We start from the raw sequence: 18,357 nt of genomic DNA on the forward strand, positions 1-18,357 counted from the left end.
AATTTAACATTCAGCATTATTGCAACGGGAATGTCACTGTCATGGTAAGACTGACAAACAATTCTGTGTGGTAACAGATTATCTCATTCTAATTATAGTTCCCAAACTGAGCTGTAAGACCTGCCCGGGGACACTCAATGCATTGTTACTGGGAGTTTCCTTTATGAGGACATGAATGAATAAAACGATGAGCCCTGTCTCAGTTAAGCTTTGTTGTTCTTGCTCTGTTGTGTGCTGTGTCTGTCTCAAGTGACACATCAACAGAAGACAAAAGGGTTGTACGATTATGGCAGACATCATAATGAAGATTGATAATGAAATCAGAGGTGGGCGGACAAGGAGTTAAATTATAAAAGGTTTCCTTAATGGACGACTGTGTTGCTGTGGCAGAAGTCGAGGAGCTTTTTTTTTTTTTTTTTTAGTCTCGTCCTTTCTTTGCCTGTTTGTACACCACTTAATGAGCAAACTTCAAATGGTTGAATGCATTTTCTATGTTATCTTTTAGTGCAGCTGCTACCAAGTAAGAAGTCTTGCACAGTAAGTGAAAATCACCTCGCATACTCCAACAGTACACAGCTAAACCAGATGCCTCTCAGGTGAAGGACAACAAAGTAGCCTTGAGTAAAGAACGGTTGGATCCTTTAATTGTGCAAATGTGTAAGTAAGTCAAGAAGGGTGCCGTCCCTCTTTCCTCTAAACACAAGCGGCGGACATGCTGTGCCGAGCCTGAGGGGAAGTGACAGCAACATGGCACGCTGCATGATTATCACTTTGGTTTATCATCGCAGGCGTTCAAAAACAAAACTGAAACTGAATAAAGTTTCATAGCCCAGGTCTCGTAGATAACGCATCAAATTTTCTGCAAAGAAGCTAAAAATTCTAAGACGTGGATGTTTTGCAGTCACCAGTTGAGGATATGGCACATTGTGAAATATGGTCTCAAGTTCTACCTCCATTCCTCAGTTGTGGCTTTAATAAAGCCGGACAAATGATTTGAAGAAAAATAAAACATTACACAATAAAGTTGAACTTAAAGTTATCACTTCATCATTTCATTTGACATTAGAATGAAATACTGAGAGTGCATATTCCTTACATATTGTGAGTCATGACCAATACAACTTATTTTGTGAGCTCATAGTAATATTCAACCATTAAAATCTAATGATGCAGGTCTGCTTTCCGTCTTCTGTACAACAGAAGAACAACAGCTGAGTATTCCAGCTGAGTTTCACAGTAGAGAAACTGAGGGATTGCTTCATCACTGTAGTTTTGGGTGAAATACAGTCAAATACTGATAGCCTTTTTCTTCTATGAGAAAAATTAATGAATTAACTTAAAAACAAAAAGGTATTAGCCAAACAAAGTTAAGGAAAATTAGGTCTAAACCTGAACTCCAAAATCCAAATAAGTTCACCCATCATCATGTTAACAAACCAAATATGGGGAAATTCCTTCTGGACCTTTTTCAGATATTGAGTTCACAAGGATGGAACAGACATTCAGACAACTTGAAAGTATTGGCTGTTCACAGCCAAGCATACTCTGAGTATCATCTCAGGTTTAGGGTGAGTAAAGCTCCAGGAGAGCCGAGTACTGCCTGGTTGTTTGAGTGACGTAAACAAATGAGAAAATAAGGATACCGTTTCATTAAAATGTTTTCAGTGATTTTTGTTTTGCGAGGAAGATTATGCAAAGCTACCAGGCCAACTTTCATGAAACCCATCAAAGAGGTGGAATGGTGCAATGGCAGATCACTTCCTTTCCCAGGTCAAATTACAAGAATCAGAATCGGCTCGTGACTCAACAGACTGAGGTGTGACTAAACTGATAAAATCACTCCGTTATAAATCTTTGTCTGCACTAGATTAAAGCTGATAAACGAGCAAATGTCCAACCAGTCAATCACGGTGCAGCTCAGTCATTCCTGGTTATAATCACAGTGAATATTTACGTTGGTGGCGTGCACATGGTGAGATTAGAGGTGAATCTATTTGTAATTTATTTGTAATCTGTTCATTCAAGCAAAACAAAGAAAACATGTCAGTCAGCAGACCGGAGGTGATGAAGGTAACAAAGAATCTGATAAGATGCTCAACAGTCATTTGGAAACTTGGTTGCTGATGTCTGTTGCTCGATGTAATGAGTCAGATTTCATCATAGGGATGGCTGAGGTACATATTATGATGGTGATCTCATTTCCAGACGGTTTAAATGTGGCATGACTCACATCTTTACATGCCCGTGCAGTACACTTCATTCTTTCACATTTGATTCAACTTCTCTGAAACAATTCCAATTCAGTGATATCATAGTTTCACCTACTTGCTTACATCAACTTTGGCAGCCAAACAAAACCCAATAAAACCTGGATGAACATCAGAGAAGCACTCGCAATATTTAAAAGATCAAGAATAGATCATATCTGCCATAAACCCAAGTCAGTTTCCACACAGTCCAACTATAATGATATAGCATAAAGAATGTAATCTTCCACAAACACATAAAAGTCTGGCACTAAAGAGTACGACAACAAATATCTGCAGAATCTGACTAGCTGGAAACCAACCCAATTCCTTTATTGACCCTCAGCAAGAGGATCCAGCCTCAAGACATGCGTGTAACACTCAACACATAAAGATCACATCATAGAGAGAACAGTCGCAGCTACACGGCATTATTTACAATATTTTCCTTTTGCTGATCTGCCCCTTAAATTTGCCAAAAGGTGGAGCTGAAGTACAATTCTCCCTTTTTATATTTTTAACTGTTGGTAATTTATCTGGTCATATTGATTCAAAACAATTTCCTACACAGACAACTGATTTGTATCTGTCATGGCTGAGGAAATTTCCTGGTAAGGACAGGGTAATTTGATGCCATCTTAGCGGTGAGCCGTCATAAGCTGTGAGCTGTGTTCAAATCCTTGTTCTTTCAGCCACTGTTGGCCACACAAAACAGATGTTTCGTTCATTCAGTATTTACCAATAAACTGAGATTTCTGACACTTTCTAACCATCATCATATAGCACCATCTCAGTCAGCTTGCGCAAAACCTCATATGGACGGATGTCTTCATTAATTTACCTACTTCTTCAACAAAATCAGTCACACTCACGTGACCCACTTACTCATTGGAGGAAAAAAAAAAAAAAGGGGGAAATGGGGTCTGTTAATTTTTATTTGTTCGTCTTCACAGAATTTAAAGAGACACCATCCCTCAAATTTCTCATGTTACTCCTACGATGTGGTCATTTATCAAGCAGTTTTTAATGAGAAACTAAGTAATTATCTAACTATTTTTGTTGACTTTTTCAAGGAGAGAAGCAAGACTTTCATCAAATGATGGGAATGGTTACAGAATACTGTATCTGCTTTAAGAAACTGCAGAGCAAACTAAACCTACCTCATCTCCAGCAAAGTAATATAATCACGGATTATGTCACTTTGCACTATGGAGAGAAGTTGTCTCTCGGGTCATATGCCTCAAGAGGCTTTCCTTTATGCTGTGTTAAATGTGATGAGGAGAAGCTACCCTACACACAGCCTGTGGTCCCTGCAGCATAACCTCATGATCAAAATATTCAGCATCAAAGAGAATAAGGAGGGGAGAGAAATGCACAACTGCATCAAATGAGGTTTGATGTTCTAAATTTAGCACCAGAGGCTCTTTTTTATTGCAGAATTTAATATTTGTTAAATATACACAATAAATATTAAACGAGGAAATGGCTGATGGATGATTAATTATTCAACAAAGTCAATGAGCTTGTCCCTCAGAGCAGACCAAACAAGTCAGACGCCCTCATCTTTATAATGATTACAATGTCAATGAGCCTCAGCAGCTATAAGCCACACATCCACTCCATCCATAGTAACTGTAGTCAAGGTGAGATTCACTTTCTTTGACTCGAGGGGATTAGCTTGCCTTTATATGGACTGAGCCTCTCTCTATAAACAATGCACAGACGGTGTACTGCTGCAGTGCACACCCTGTTATCAGATCACGCCCATTAGCTAACTGCATTAACGTGTTGTGATAGTCCAGCGCAGCTCGCCTGAGCCCAGTGTTCCTGCAGAAGACAGTCCCGTTGGAAGGGTATGAAAATATTTGCCAAAAATACAATTCGCACCCACTCACTGACCTCAATGAAACACTGCGAGCATGGCTGAAAGGCAACAAAGCTACTACACAGCCATGCTGGCAGCTCTGTGAAGCTGCAGTTTGGTACAGCAGTGAATTGAACTGAATGCTAACATGCTGATTAATGTTCAAGCTAACCCAATCCAATGCACTCAACATGTCAGTAATGGCTTTAAGCTAGTCATAAACTTAAGTATTGAACACACTTTGCTTTATACTGATGGGGCTTGATAGAAAGAGATTCTAGTTGCTGAATGGTGGACCAGACCATCCCTACAACCACACTGCAAATGTACATGTACATGTCTGCTTGGAGCTTCAGGACCTTTTTGCACAAACCATAGCTTGAAGCACTTATTCTAATCAACTTGTGAATCTTGTTGAGCCAGAAAAATATGCAGATGCCACTTACACCATCAGACAGCAACTCTACACTGGGTCTGACAACATTTTTCATGGACGTACAACCATTAGAGCTACTCTCGAGTTGGTAATCCATAAGGTGAACATACACACACACACACACACACACACACACACACACATCAGTGTAGGAGGCCACCCACTCCATTCATTAAAAATTAATCAGACCCTGCTGACCCATCTGTCTCATGATTAAGACCAGCTGATTGCAGAAACAACAACAGTGCACTAGCTGCGTTTCCGTTTGTCAAGCAAATCAGAGACAAAGATTAGAAATGTAGCGATAAAGAAAATAGAAAACTTGGAATGTTTCCATTAACTGGTTTGGAGCCAATAAAGTAGGAGTGTCTGGTATCTTTTTAAGATGGTGCTGGGATACTCATTACTGTAATAAGCAGAGTAAGAAGATGTAGAGGTTGCAAGCAGGAAAACAAACGGCAGCAACCCATTTTTGCTTCGGACCATATTGACGTACAGATGGATATTCAGACGGATTCCATTTCCAAAACAGGTTTAAGGACCCCCGAAAAGGATCATAAGCTTGATCTGAGTGGAAAATATAAGTTAAGAGAGATAATTGCAAGAAGCAGAGTTAATTCCTTTTCACACTAAGTCCACGTCTGATTTTATTACACAGTCAAAGTAAATACATTGTTACATTAAGTAAAGGTTTAATTTTCATATCAAATGCTTTTTGAGAGTTTTCTGAGTGCTTAGAGACACTGTACATGAAGCCATCGTTATCTGAAATGGCATCTGACAAATTAATTCTCTTTATTTCCCATAACAATGTACTTTATGACAAACAAAAATAAATAAAGACAGAAGGGTTAAGAAGATAGTGGTCTTCTTTTTAATGTGCGGTTTCGGTATTGCCAGCAGGGTATTAAACTGTACCACTGACAAAGACATACACCTGGACACATGCTGAAAAGATATGAAAAGCACAGATTTGGTGTGCAGACACTTAAACTCTAAAATATTTCAATTTAAAGGGGAACTCCGGGGCATTTGAAGCGCGTTTCCATTGCTAGAGGTTGTCAAATACTGATAGTAGGACACAGAGAGGTGCAAATCTGCGCTCCCTGTGTGGAGATCGCGCTGTTCGCTCAGCCTGTCATGCGAGGCTAATACGTGGTGGCTAAGGGGCAAGAGCTAACCCTTCCACGTAAAACAACAACTTGCACACTGCAGAAACGTCACACCACTTTATAAACCATCCGACAATAAAGTCACAAGCCTTACCATCAAAACCATATGCATGGTTCTCACATTACTGGCATGGGGACGTTACAAAACAACTTTATAAACAGCATGTAACTCACCGGCTGGTTGTAGGCTCGCGCATGTGAAAGCCCAAAAGAGTCGATGGACGATAATCCCATATACAAAACAATTATCTTTTCTAGAAAAACTGCGTTCAAGTATTTAAAACATTACAACAATACATGCCCAGTAATATTGTTGTAATGTTTTAAATACTTGAACACAGTTTTTCTAGAGAAGATAATTGTTTTGTATATGGGATTATCGTCCATCGACTCTTTTGGACTTTCACATGCGCGAGCCTACAACTATCCGGTGAGTGACATGCTGTTTATAAAGTTGTTTTGTAACGTCCCCATGCCAGTAATGTATAAACCATGCATATGGTTTTGATGGTAAGGCTTGTGACTTTATTGTCGGATGGTTTATAAAGTGGTGTGACGTTTCTGCAGTGTGCAAGTTGTTGTTTTACGTGGAAGGGTTAGCAGTTGCCCCTTAGCCACCACGTATTAGCCTCGTATGACAGGCTGTGCGAACAGAGCGATCTCCACACAGGGAGCGCAGATTTGCACCTCTCTGTGTCCTACTATCAGTATTTGACAACCTCTAGCAATGGAAACGCGCTTCAAATGCCCCGGAGTTCCCCTTTAATCACTTAAAGCTAATAAGTTATTTAAAGATATGCAACTGTAATATGGGGGCGTGCAAGGTAACTTTTTTAGGTGTGTGTGTAGCATACATTTATGTTTCTCACTTTAAATGTAATCTTTTATATATGGATTGGAACTGAAATAGCCAGGGGATCAATAGAGGAGCTGTGAGGATGGAACCAGGGATGAACTAAAGCCCATTTCATGCAAATGATTTTCTCTACCGTCTGTCCAACCACTGAACATGCACACACATGTGTTTGCATCATATGTACACACATATATATGTATATGTTTGCCCGTTCTTCCACAATCTGATACAGCTCATTGGTTCCTACTCGTTCTAAAACAATTCATCAGCCGACAACAGTACTGGCACAATCTTTCATCATGCTTTAAAGAAATACTAGTGCACAAAAAGTCCCAAACAAACACAAACCCTCTTTCTCTACGAGTAGAATTTGTTTAAACCTCCGACCTTTATAGACATCAATCCAAAAAATAAAAAAAACAACCGGTTTCCAAGGATTTATGTTGTAAGAGACCAAAACTCAATGCCTGCCAAGCAAAGAAGGTGGATGCACACAAAAATACTGTTGGTATTTTCATTGTAGTAAAAGTAGAAGACAATAACAAGAACCAGACCCTTACATCAAAAAATGCTGTTACTTTACATGGTAACAAGTGACGAAGTAACACAGTTGTGATTGGCTGATAAAGACAGCTCCAAAGAGATACCATGGAGCATGAGAAGATCCTGGTTTACCCAGTGGCCCAACAGAGTGCTGAGAGGTTTCGCCTTTCCTGTGGTCTTTAGTGTGTTGCTTCCCCGCAGGCTGAAGAGTGCAGCAGCACTGTGCACATATCTGAAGACTCTTTATCCAGTATGAATTAATCCCCTCCACATTTGATGCACGTGGGAGCAGCCGCAGATAATCCTCCAGCAGAAGGACAGCTGTCATGTCAGAAACGTGCAGGACAACCTGCCACGCCTGATCTGAGTGACAGTGATGTAACAGAAAAGACACGAAGCTCAGACTGAAATTCAAACAAGCCTTTCAAAGCCGTTGTTTTAAAGCTCATTATGCCCGTGTGGCTGGGTGAATGACCCTGTGATGCAGTGACAAAAGACAGCAGGCCACAGTTCAAGGAAGCTCACGATCTTCAGGACAATAACAGAGAAGTTCTGCGGTCACACGCACACTCCACAGTTATACTAGAGCACTGTAGGATTTCCAAACCACAGAACAAGTACAGAAACCACCTTATTGAAAGCTAAACAAAAAAAGCTGAGAAAAGCAACTTTGGTTTGACTGATGACCATTCTTTCTCTTTTGGGATCTTATTGGACATTTAATAGTCGGTCCACAAAGCAAATTTTCTGTCCAGATTCCTTTTTTGTCAAATTCCCCACTTTTCCACAGCCTTTTGCAGTCATTGCTGTGGAAGACACTTTAAAGGTGTAACTTGATCATTTACAGTAACTGTACTAGGTTTGAAAATAATCAAAAGATTAAAACGAAAACAAAAAACATTTACAAGTGAAAAACTTTTTTTTTTTTTTTTTTTTTTTTTTTTTTTTTAAATACAGCACAGGACAGTTAAAGAACAAAAGGTCCAATGTTGTTGCCGTTTCTGCTGCCTTCAATTTAAATTTGCTAAACCTAAAGTGAGGCAATGGAGTATAGGATCATCTTGTAATTATAAACCAAAAGAGATGTCTATAGCCTTTGTTCAGTTCAATACACTGAGGAGAGCAAAACCCCCACAGCTGGAACAGCTGATGTTTCTTAACAGATGTTGCTGACTCTTAAACAGTCTTTACTGATTTTACAGTGAGTTCAATGGGAGTTTGCTGACCTCATGACTCTCCTCAGCCTGTGCTGCCTTTTCAGTTATCTTAAGAATTACAATTATCATGTAGCTGTTGATTGTGGCCACTGTTCCGCAACAGTTACATAGTGCAAATTGAAATACTGAACTGGGTATTCAAGCAAACACACAAAGTGATGGCCACACCTGCAGCCACACAGTCGGGAACCCCACACACCAACACTTGTTCATTCTGAGTTGAAAAAGTTGTTTATTTCATTTGACAATATTGAAATACATTAGTTTTAATTGCAGCGCGCACATTTGGTTAGCTTTTGTATGTTTAATTTTGTCAAATACTTAATTTGTTGTGCTTTCTTTTGCTGGTGCTGTGGGGGAGTACCTTGGACTGGGCTGAAGCAATGGACTCAGGCTGGCACACTCCAATCCCAGATTGACCGGCTGATTGGGTGATACCATCTGGAGTTCCATGGGGGAAGACCATGGAGTCTTCGTTCTAATTTTTGCATCAGTTCTCTTTGCTTTTGTGATTTGATTATTTTGTTAACTTTGTTTAGTTATTAGTCATTTAAGTTAATTCTTAAGCTAACTGTGTTTAGTTACTTTTGTTAGTTAAATTTGTGTAGATGTTTCCCTTCCCTCTTCCCCAGTGTGTCAATATGATGAATGTCTGATCAGCCATTATTTAAGTCCCCTTTGTTTGTTGTGTGTCAGGTCAGTTTTGTTTGTTTTTCAGCCGTTAGTTTGAGGTTATGTTATGTTACACACACACAAAAAAAAGAGGCTTTTGGTTCAAATAATCTCTGTTAGAGAAGGCTGAACTATTTGTTAGGGACAGTGGGATTAAGTGTGTGTGTGGGGGGGCGGGGGGGGGGGGGGGGGGGGGGCGTAGAGTCAGATAGGGGGCATAGCTACTCATCGGCAACATCAGGTTCTCTATCACCACCTTAAGGCACAAAGTTGCCCCTTTAATGGCAAAGCAACAGTTGAGTAATGCGAGATGAGCTCATTCAGCTTCAGGCCTTTCTTAATTAAATCAGTGATGTAATCCACAACAAGGAAAGTTGAGATGCATGCACGGTGCACACACTACAGAGGGTATAAAAGTACAAAAAGCCTTTTGTTTTTTTTTACACCAATCAAAAACCCACTGACACCGACAGCCAACATCTGGCTGTTAAGTGTGCGATGCTGCACTATTTAATCAACACTCTTACGCCCTACGTGGCTCTGTGTCACGTGAAAAATTTAGCCCAACCAAACATAGGTCTTACAGTAGTAAGTTGAAAATGTTATTATGCGTTTATGTTTTCAACTGCTTTTTTTGTTATAAAAAGGTTACAAAGGCCTAAAACTTCTCAGGCTAAAAGTGGTCCAAATTGAGCTGGATAAATTCATAACTGAGTGAGAGTTGCAACAACATTAAACCAAGTCCATTGCTCACTGGGTTTGTGGCAGTTACAGGACTGGTCCTGAATATATTGTAGCCCCCAGAGCACTGAGTACAAACATAGTACTACTATCAATGGAAAATTATTTAATCTACTGGATTTAGTGGGTGTACTCCGGCATGAAAACTTGGTTTAATTGCGCTATATTTGGTCTAAAAATGGCAAAACATATAGGCTACTGCTGAATATCAGTTAAATGATTGATGACACATTTAAAAGAAAAAAAAACATTTGAGTGTCCACTGCCTTTTGTTTTCTTTCATCACATAGTTTGAACATCCTTAGGTTGTAAAATAAAAATCAATAATTAAATCATTCTAAAATGATAAGAAAAGAAATCAACCACTGCCAGCTAAGAGTTTTGCAGCTACCATGGCAACAAAATAACATACAGATGGCCTGATAATCAAAACCCTGCTTATCAGTGGGGCTGTAACTCATTCAGCCGCACAACTTTTTAATGATGCTCGAGGATATTGAAATTTTGAGGTGAATAGATGATTCAGCAAAAGCAGAGGAAGTTCCTCATTCGTACACACGTTCAAAGGTCAAAGCGCTGCTGCTTGTAGGTTATCTGAGCTTTAGGAGAAGTTCCTCCCCACATCCCAAAGAATTAAAAATAAGCCATTGCTTTCATTCTTTCTAACTGCAGATTGCATTTGTGATTAGTCATTGTGTGAATTAAATGTCAGAAGCATGAATTCCTTATTTTTTTCCGATTTACGGTTTCCGCTTCTTGTCAAATTTGGTCTTGAATTTGACAAAACAATCCCAAGTTCAGTTCAGAAGCCGAACTTGATAGTCATCAGAAGATGAAATATGGCGAGCGGTCGAGGAAAAGTCAACTTTGAGTCTAACTGAGCACTTGAAAAATGTCTTCATTCATCCTGGTTTTAACACATATCAGCATCTGTTACTGAAGATAATGCAATATTACTTTATGTTCCCCACCACCTCTTGAACAGATGATCTTAATGGTTGCAGGGAGCAGAGACATTTCTAACCAGAGAAGACATGACACCCGAGAGCACAGCGAGAGAAAATATCCACAGGCTTACGAGCTACATGGCACGTTGTTTTGTCTTAAACACAGCTTATACCACTGGTTTAGTATGCAGTGGCTATTTCGCAACAGCAGCTTGACAGCCACATATTTTTCTCAAGGAACTTTCTTCCTCTTAGGACCACAAGATCAAGGAAATATTTGCTCAAAAGCATACCTTCAATTCAAAGCAGTTATTGAAGCAAGCGGCCCCTTGATTTCAGCTCACAGCAGCAAGTCAATGTTCTGAGAAATTAAGCTGAGAGATACACAACAAGATAACATACAATAACTTCTTGTCACACGGAAGAAAAACAAGAGTGGCGGCTTATGACGAAGTGAGCTTCTACATAGCAAAAGATTGGGAATCTTAGGTATGTGGTAACAGTCTGTGTGATAACATGCCAGGAATACAGGTTAGAGTTTTATGGCCCAACATGAAAGTGCACAAGAGATTTTACTAGCGACAGTGTAGAATTAAACAGAGGTGAGTACAGCGTCTTTAAATCCCACCAGCTCATTGAGAACTTTCTGAACCTGTCAAGAGGTTTTCTTTTCCATAGCCGGCTACGTTTGACCGTTTCCAACAAGTGCGGATGGTGTTGCAATCTCATTCATCTAATGCTTACTTGGCAGGAATCTGCCTCTTCGGTCAAGTGCCGGCATGACTTATACAGGGATATTCAGTGCTGCCTTGTACAGGTTAGAAATATTTAAGTCTGAGAATGAAAACCAGGGGACTAAAGGGTATATTAGAGCGTACAGATCGTGAGCCTTTTATCTTGTTAAAGCTGCAGTCTGCAGGATTTGTTGTTGTCATACGTAAAGTCCTACTTTTTGGCATTTTAAGAGTTTACATGATCTATCAGAACGCTTGAAGTTGAAAACGGTGACCTCCGTAGTCGCAAAATGCAAGAAATGCTTATTTTTTTAACCGAAAAATAAAAAGTTATTCAACTTCCTGTCCCGCCCCTTCAAAACACATGAGAACTCGTGCACGTCTACGTGCACGCCAGATGCGCCTACACGACTCCTCATTCATCAACTCACCTGTCATTTGCGATCATGGAAGACACAGTAAGTAGACTAGCCCGTAATGAAGTTCAATAGTCTAGATAAATAAGCGTGGGGACGAGCCTACCTTGTATCGCGCGTGCACAATCGGTGATTGACAGGCAGCAGAGCCCAGCTCGTAAACCTGATTGGTTACCTTTTACCGGTCCGGTCTGCAATTTTGTAAACAAACCTGCTGGCTTTGGAGGGACCTAGCGGGACATATAGGGGACCTAGAGAACTCTTTTTTTTTTGTATTGGGGTATTTAATGTACTACTTTCAGAATCCCCGGTCAGTTCCAGGCATTATGCTTGAAAAAGAGTTGCAGACTGCAGCTTTAAGGCCGTGCATGACGATTTGCATTAAACCACAGCACAGCTGAAGGTCAGTAACTGACCTCGCTATCTATCTCCTGAGCCACGGTTAAAGAGCTGAGGGCCAGATCTGCCGCATTTCAGAATGAGTAACTTTTATGATGAAGTTAACTTAACTAGCTGTAGTGGCGGGAATATTAATAAAAAATATGGAGTAAGCAACGGATTCTAATGCCATTATGATACAGTAAATGAGTTTGCCTGCCCGACTGGTAACATACAGCGAACTATTGTCTGAATATTTAAAGTCAAACTTGTTCCTGGCTGATCATGAACTTTTATAACCGAGAATCATTTCTAAAATATAGTTTTACCCAAAGCAAAAATACACTCTTATTAAACTGAATGAAACGGAGAAAATGCTATAAAATCCCATGGCTTAGCCAGCTTGTACCGTTTTCTTTTTTAATCTACCATCTATTAAAAAAATCTAGGCAAAAAAAAACTAAGATTATGAACCTTGTGAATCACTTGATTGAATTTATGTGAAGTTTTATCATTATCTGAGTGCGAGCCAAGCTTCTTACTACTGCAGGAGGATCAATTATTCGTTTTTTCAATCAGGATTTGAGGCATCCGACATTAATATATAAATGGTCGCACACTTTGACATTGACTAACTAGCCTGTTACATGGTAAAGCCCTGCAGCCAAATGCATGTGAAGGTTTTTTATTAATTTGCTCATTCGTTAAACCCTTAAATGTGTACGAGGTGGATGTGCGATCAATGCAACACTTTCAGAGAACTTTAGGGAAAAATAAATAAATAAATGAATTTAAAAAACAAATCTGTAAAATTACTGCTTGCTGTGTTTTAAAAAAAAATCTTGAATTCTGATCCATGTTCTACCCTTTTCCAGTTTCCAAGTTTTCTTGCCAAGCTAAGTTAACCAACTTCTAGCTTTATAGCTCCACTCTTAAGGGTTAAATATTAGCTTTTGACCTTGACAACACACATGTACAGATGCAAAAGAAATGGAAAAACAACTAAATCACCTGATTCAATGAGCCGTCAACATATACACACGCACACATACATATGTTACATACATATGTTACATACATATGTATGTGTGTGTGTGTACAAAATGATTCACATTACTTAGCTCATGGCTCTCTGTATTCAACTGAAGTCCTAAACTGATGCTAAAGAACAGCTGAGAAATATGACATCATCAAAAACTTACTTGGACTTCACTTGGACAGCTGAAATGTCCACAAGCAACAATGAACTGTTGGCCAGTCCAGTCACAGTCCACGCCCCGGCAGGACTGATATGCACTGCCACACCAGAAGAGCCAACTGGAACAAAGTCCCTAAATTCATCCCACCGCTCCACGTGGTCAGCATTAGACTCGGGTCATTAAACACCAAGCCCTCAAACTGCTTTTTCTTTTGTTTTAAGTCTGTTTACATTCGGTCAGGAATAAAACAATGGATCTGAGCCATCTGGTGAACCAGCGGCCACCAGGGTACAGCTGAGCTAAAACATAACAAAACTGACAGATTTCACTTACTAGCAGAACTGAAATCAGCCACAACTGTAAGCACTTTTAAATCCAGGTTAAAAACATTTCTCTTTCGGTGTGCGTATGGTTGAGTTTATATCTTTCTTTTTCCCCTCTTCTTTGATTGCTTTTAACTGTGTTTTTCATTTTTATTCTATTTTTTTTCTTTAAATTGCTGCTTTATGCTGTTCTTTTAAATGCCTTGTCTTTATGTAAAGCACATTGAGTTGCCTGTGGTATGAAATGCGCTGTATAAATAAAGATGCCTTCCCTTGCCTTACTGTATGGCCAACGATGGGTTTACAGACATGATGGTGGCATATTTTTATAACCAGTTTATCAGTCTGTTACTTTTTTCTTTTGTTTTCCCATTAACCGCTCAGTGTGTGAGATAAAAACAAGTAGGCTATTGTCACATTTAAGATGTAACCCCCTCCAACTTTTCCGTATTCTTGATATCCTCCCTTTTCCTTCAACCGATTGTGGGCCCAGTAATGTTGCGACTGCACTGGCTTGCTCAGTTGTTTGGTCGCGCTACAAGCCCAGAAACTCCTCTTTCTGAAGACATCAAACTGCATAACGAAGCCTTTAGTTCAAAGCTTTTGTTGACCTACAGAAAAGTAATGCCGAAGTTGTTGTTTTGGTTTTTCTAAAAATATTTTCCATTCAATTCCACCCTCTGAAATGTCAGAATTTGATGTTTTTCTCCATCACATTGGGACTAAAAAGTCATCATCTCTGTGTTTTGGCCTCCCCGTTACATTTCATCACCAACTCTGAGGACAGCTGAAACACTAGTCATGCAGCACATAAATCTCTGAGGAAAAACATCAATAGCTGAGAAGACTGTTCAGTTCCCTGAACTTTGAATGCAAAGGTAATCCAAATCAATATGATTCTCACATTGTCAGCTTCTCCTCTTGATCAGTTTACACTCTGTCTGTGTCTTGATCAAAGACCAAAACTCATCACTTAGTTGACTGAAACGAACAGATTTGTTGTTTCACACACATATAGGATTTTTCAGTGAATCATAGACACTTGTGTTAATCCGCAATACCTTTTTTTTTTTTTGTAATTTTAGGGAACTAGGTCTAAAAATACCTCATTTATCACGTGATCTATGAGGAAGCTTTAGGCATCTGCATCCAAACAGCAATAAGACGAGAAAAAAAAAAAAAAACACGCCATTCTTTTCTAACCCATGACTCCATATATTGGTGCCAACCTCTGGTGAGGAAATATATATATTTTTTTATCGTTTAGATGATAATTTTCCCTAGGCTTGTGTATCCGAGGAAAGCATTCGCCGCTTCGATAGAGACAGATGTCCACTTCTCTGTCATATCGTGGAACAGCGAGTCTAAAAGAGCTCCGGCGCGCAGTTCCATCCCAGGAGCTGAGCCGCGTGTCTGTGTCCGCTCGGGGGAGGCTCTGGAGCTGCATGGCAGGGTTGCAGCTCAGATCCACGACGCAAAGCCTAAAATAATACCATCTGCCTCTCTGCAGCACAAATCCCTTTACCGAGCGGTGCGACAAAACGCGCCCGCAACTTGTGAAAGTGTGCCGGGAACTCACCTTTGAGACGGTCATGTGGCGCGGGGTGCGGCGGCAGGTGGTGGTTTTCCCTGGAGGAGGACCCGGTGGTGGAGCTGCTGCTGCTGCTGCTGGATTATTTTATTTTTTTTGGTGTGCAAGGAGCAGTTGCCTGAGCAGGGGACGAGTCGTGTTATATCACCGGCAGTAGTTACATGGGGATCACTGGAAATGTCATGATGCCCGGCTCTAACCTTGAGAGAGGGGGGTGGGGAAAAAAACCCAGAAACTCACAGGAAAGATGATTCCCTCCCCAACAGACTGCAGCAGCTGTGGGGGGGAAAAAGAAAAGAAAAGAAAACAGGAGCCGGTGGAGGAAGAGGAGGGCAGTGGACAAGGAGAGATGCGAGCAGAGACAGGATGCACGACAGGAGGAAGAGGAGGGAGGGGCGACGCAATCAGGCTGATTCCACGCATGTGGCATCAGTACATGGGAAATAATGTCAGGTGCAACAAACTGTGGAGCTGTTAGAGCAAACTCTGGTCATATTGTACCACTTCTATTGGTGGATTATACTTATTCTGAACTCACCTGCTGAAATACTGCAGCATATTTGAGTACTATCATCTTGTCATTTTTTTCTTAGTATTCACTCTCCTGCAATGTAAGCCACATGGGATCATTTCTGATACAGTAAATAAAAATAAAAAAAAATTAGAAAAGGTCTTTTAAAATCCTTTCACCAAAATTCTGATGAATCTTTTCTAAATAAAAATTTGAGACACGAATCCAAAACCTGGAAAATATTTACTCAGCTTTATTTTCTGAGAATTTCGAGCCGCTATTTCAAAATCCAAACTTATCTCAAATGTTAGTCTAGTATCTTTTATGTGAATTAATGTTGAGAAAAATAAGAAGATTCTGACTCAACATTTTGGGTGTCTTGGTCGAAATGATAACATTTAGAACAGATCACTGTAGTTACTCAGCAGATTTAAACAGGTCATGGTGAGCACGTCAGGCATCAGGTTCTTTCATACGGATTAAACAACGCAGTCGCTCCACCTCAATAAAGTTTGAGTAAATTCAAGCCACACCAAGATAATTACACACCACACCAAATAGTTTACACTGTGGCGGACTTGAAGCTATTTTTAGTTTTGCAGACACAGTCCATGTTCCAAAACACAGTCATGTTATGTTCTGGGGAAACTGCAGTGGCTGGTTACTGTGGATCTACAGGCAAACTACACTGGAGCTTTTGTGTAATTTCATGCTCTTTGTTAAAGTTGACAGCAGAGAGAGGCGACAACGCTGCACAGAAAGACAGAGGAAGAGGCATCGATACGCCAGTTTGGCTCCGGGGCCTTTGAGGGAGTGCCTGGGACATGTGGCCAGCACAGAGCAGAGATGCACTGTTCTACTCTCAGTGCATGATGTCATTTATTGTAAGCTTAATGTTGTGTGAGTGCAGATACTGTCTTTTCAACATTAGTTTGCCGCTTTGTATCACTGAAAAGTTTCTGAGATCTGACTGAAAAGGAGGTAACTAACTGAATTCACTTCATGCGTTTTAAATACAAAAGTCTGTACGGTATGTTTGAACAGTAAAACAAGTCGGATTTTAGCTAGGCCCTATTGTCAGCATTAATAATTCATATTATATTATGCATACTATCATTAAGAGCATACGAGGTGTCATCTTTTGTGTGTGTGTGTGTGCGTGTGTGTGCGTGTGTGTGTGTTTCATCTCAGGACATTCACTGCCCCCCAGTGATGAAACACAGATATCACAAAAGGATTAATGAAAGGAGAAGCCACTTTCCACACAGTATGCCTTGACACATGACTGACACAATCATTTGTTTGAACCATCATATTGAAGGAGGGACTTATTCAAATAAGGAAGGAGGAAGAACTTTTATCAGCTTATGCTTTGATCATTGCTGTGAATTTCATTTACAAAACACCCGACTGATGATTATCACAGATGAAGCTGATCGGTGACAAATGAACGGCAATCAAAAGTGATGTTTACTTTGAGGAAAAACAGACGAGTTTTGAATCCAGTAGAAAACTTTGATTACACAGAAACTGGACTGCGATGCTATGTTTAACTTACTGAGCAGCAGGGCAGCATGAGGGGAGTGAACGTCTGAGTCACGTGGACAATTAAATACGAAACAAAGAGCATTTATAGGTGAAACAGCATTAATGAGGATCTGATTATCTCAAGCCTTGTGATGGACTTGTGACCCGCCCAGGGTGTAACCCCCACCTCTCGCTCAATGGCAGCTGTGAGAGGCTCCAGCCCCCCCGGTGACCCTCACTTAGATTGAGGAGGCATAGAAAATGGATGGATGGAAGATACTCTCACCTTGTTCTCTGATTTTGCTGATGAGCAGCACAGGTTTAACATGTCTGTTCCTCAGCGTTACACTGATGACCGATGAGTGGGTCATTACATGTCAGCCCACTCAGTGCTTCCAGTTCACATGGACTTGTTTGTGGAAAAGAAATTGGGACCGAGTTCATATGAAATCCTAAAGCTCTCCTCCAAATACATTTTAGTTGTGCATTTTTCAAGTTTGTCCTTCTGCCCTTATATGAATTGTTTCTGCTCTTTTTTGCAAGCCTCAGAAGTGATCCGTTTCTCATCCAATTGGGAGGAAGTTTACGCTGAATATCTGTGACACCATGCAGATCATTTGTAGCACAACTGTTGTCGTTTCACAGACGCCACATTAATGAAGAAAAATCCTCTTCTTTAGAACTTGTAATATTGGTCCTTCAGCCTTGTTTCTTTTCATCCAATTCATCCGAATTTTTGCCAGTAAGGTTGAATTGCGTTTTTATTCAGTAGGCAGGTTTTTGCATGTACAATGTTGTCTCCAAGGTTACCTACAGTGAGACCACTTTATTAGGAACACCTGTGAAATCTAACGTAATCCAACACAACTGACCTGAACTGAAGTGTACTTTAAGCTTTTGCCTGTTTTTTTTATATATATTTTGTTGTTAAAGTTTATAATTCCACTTTGTGGACAGACGTTAACCCTCTGGGGTCTGGGCCGT

At 40.2% G+C, this 18,357-nt stretch overlaps 1 protein-coding gene across 1 annotated transcript in view; it reads right to left on the minus strand.

Moving 5' to 3' along the window:
• The window catches only part of coro2aa (coronin 2Aa), a 43,209-nt gene extending 27,489 nt beyond the window's left edge, over positions 1-15,720 (minus strand). The window contains exon 1 of the mRNA XM_075463091.1: positions 15,324-15,720. Coding sequence (XP_075319206.1) covers positions 15,324-15,338 — 15 coding nt within the window. The 5' untranslated portion in view covers positions 15,339-15,720. The remainder of the gene's footprint in view (positions 1-15,323) is intronic.
• Positions 15,721-18,357: the final 2,637 nt, after the last annotated feature.

Source organism: Odontesthes bonariensis, chromosome 4, assembly GCF_027942865.1.
Source record: "Odontesthes bonariensis isolate fOdoBon6 chromosome 4, fOdoBon6.hap1, whole genome shotgun sequence".
Taxonomy (NCBI): Eukaryota; Metazoa; Chordata; class Actinopteri; order Atheriniformes; family Atherinopsidae; genus Odontesthes; species Odontesthes bonariensis.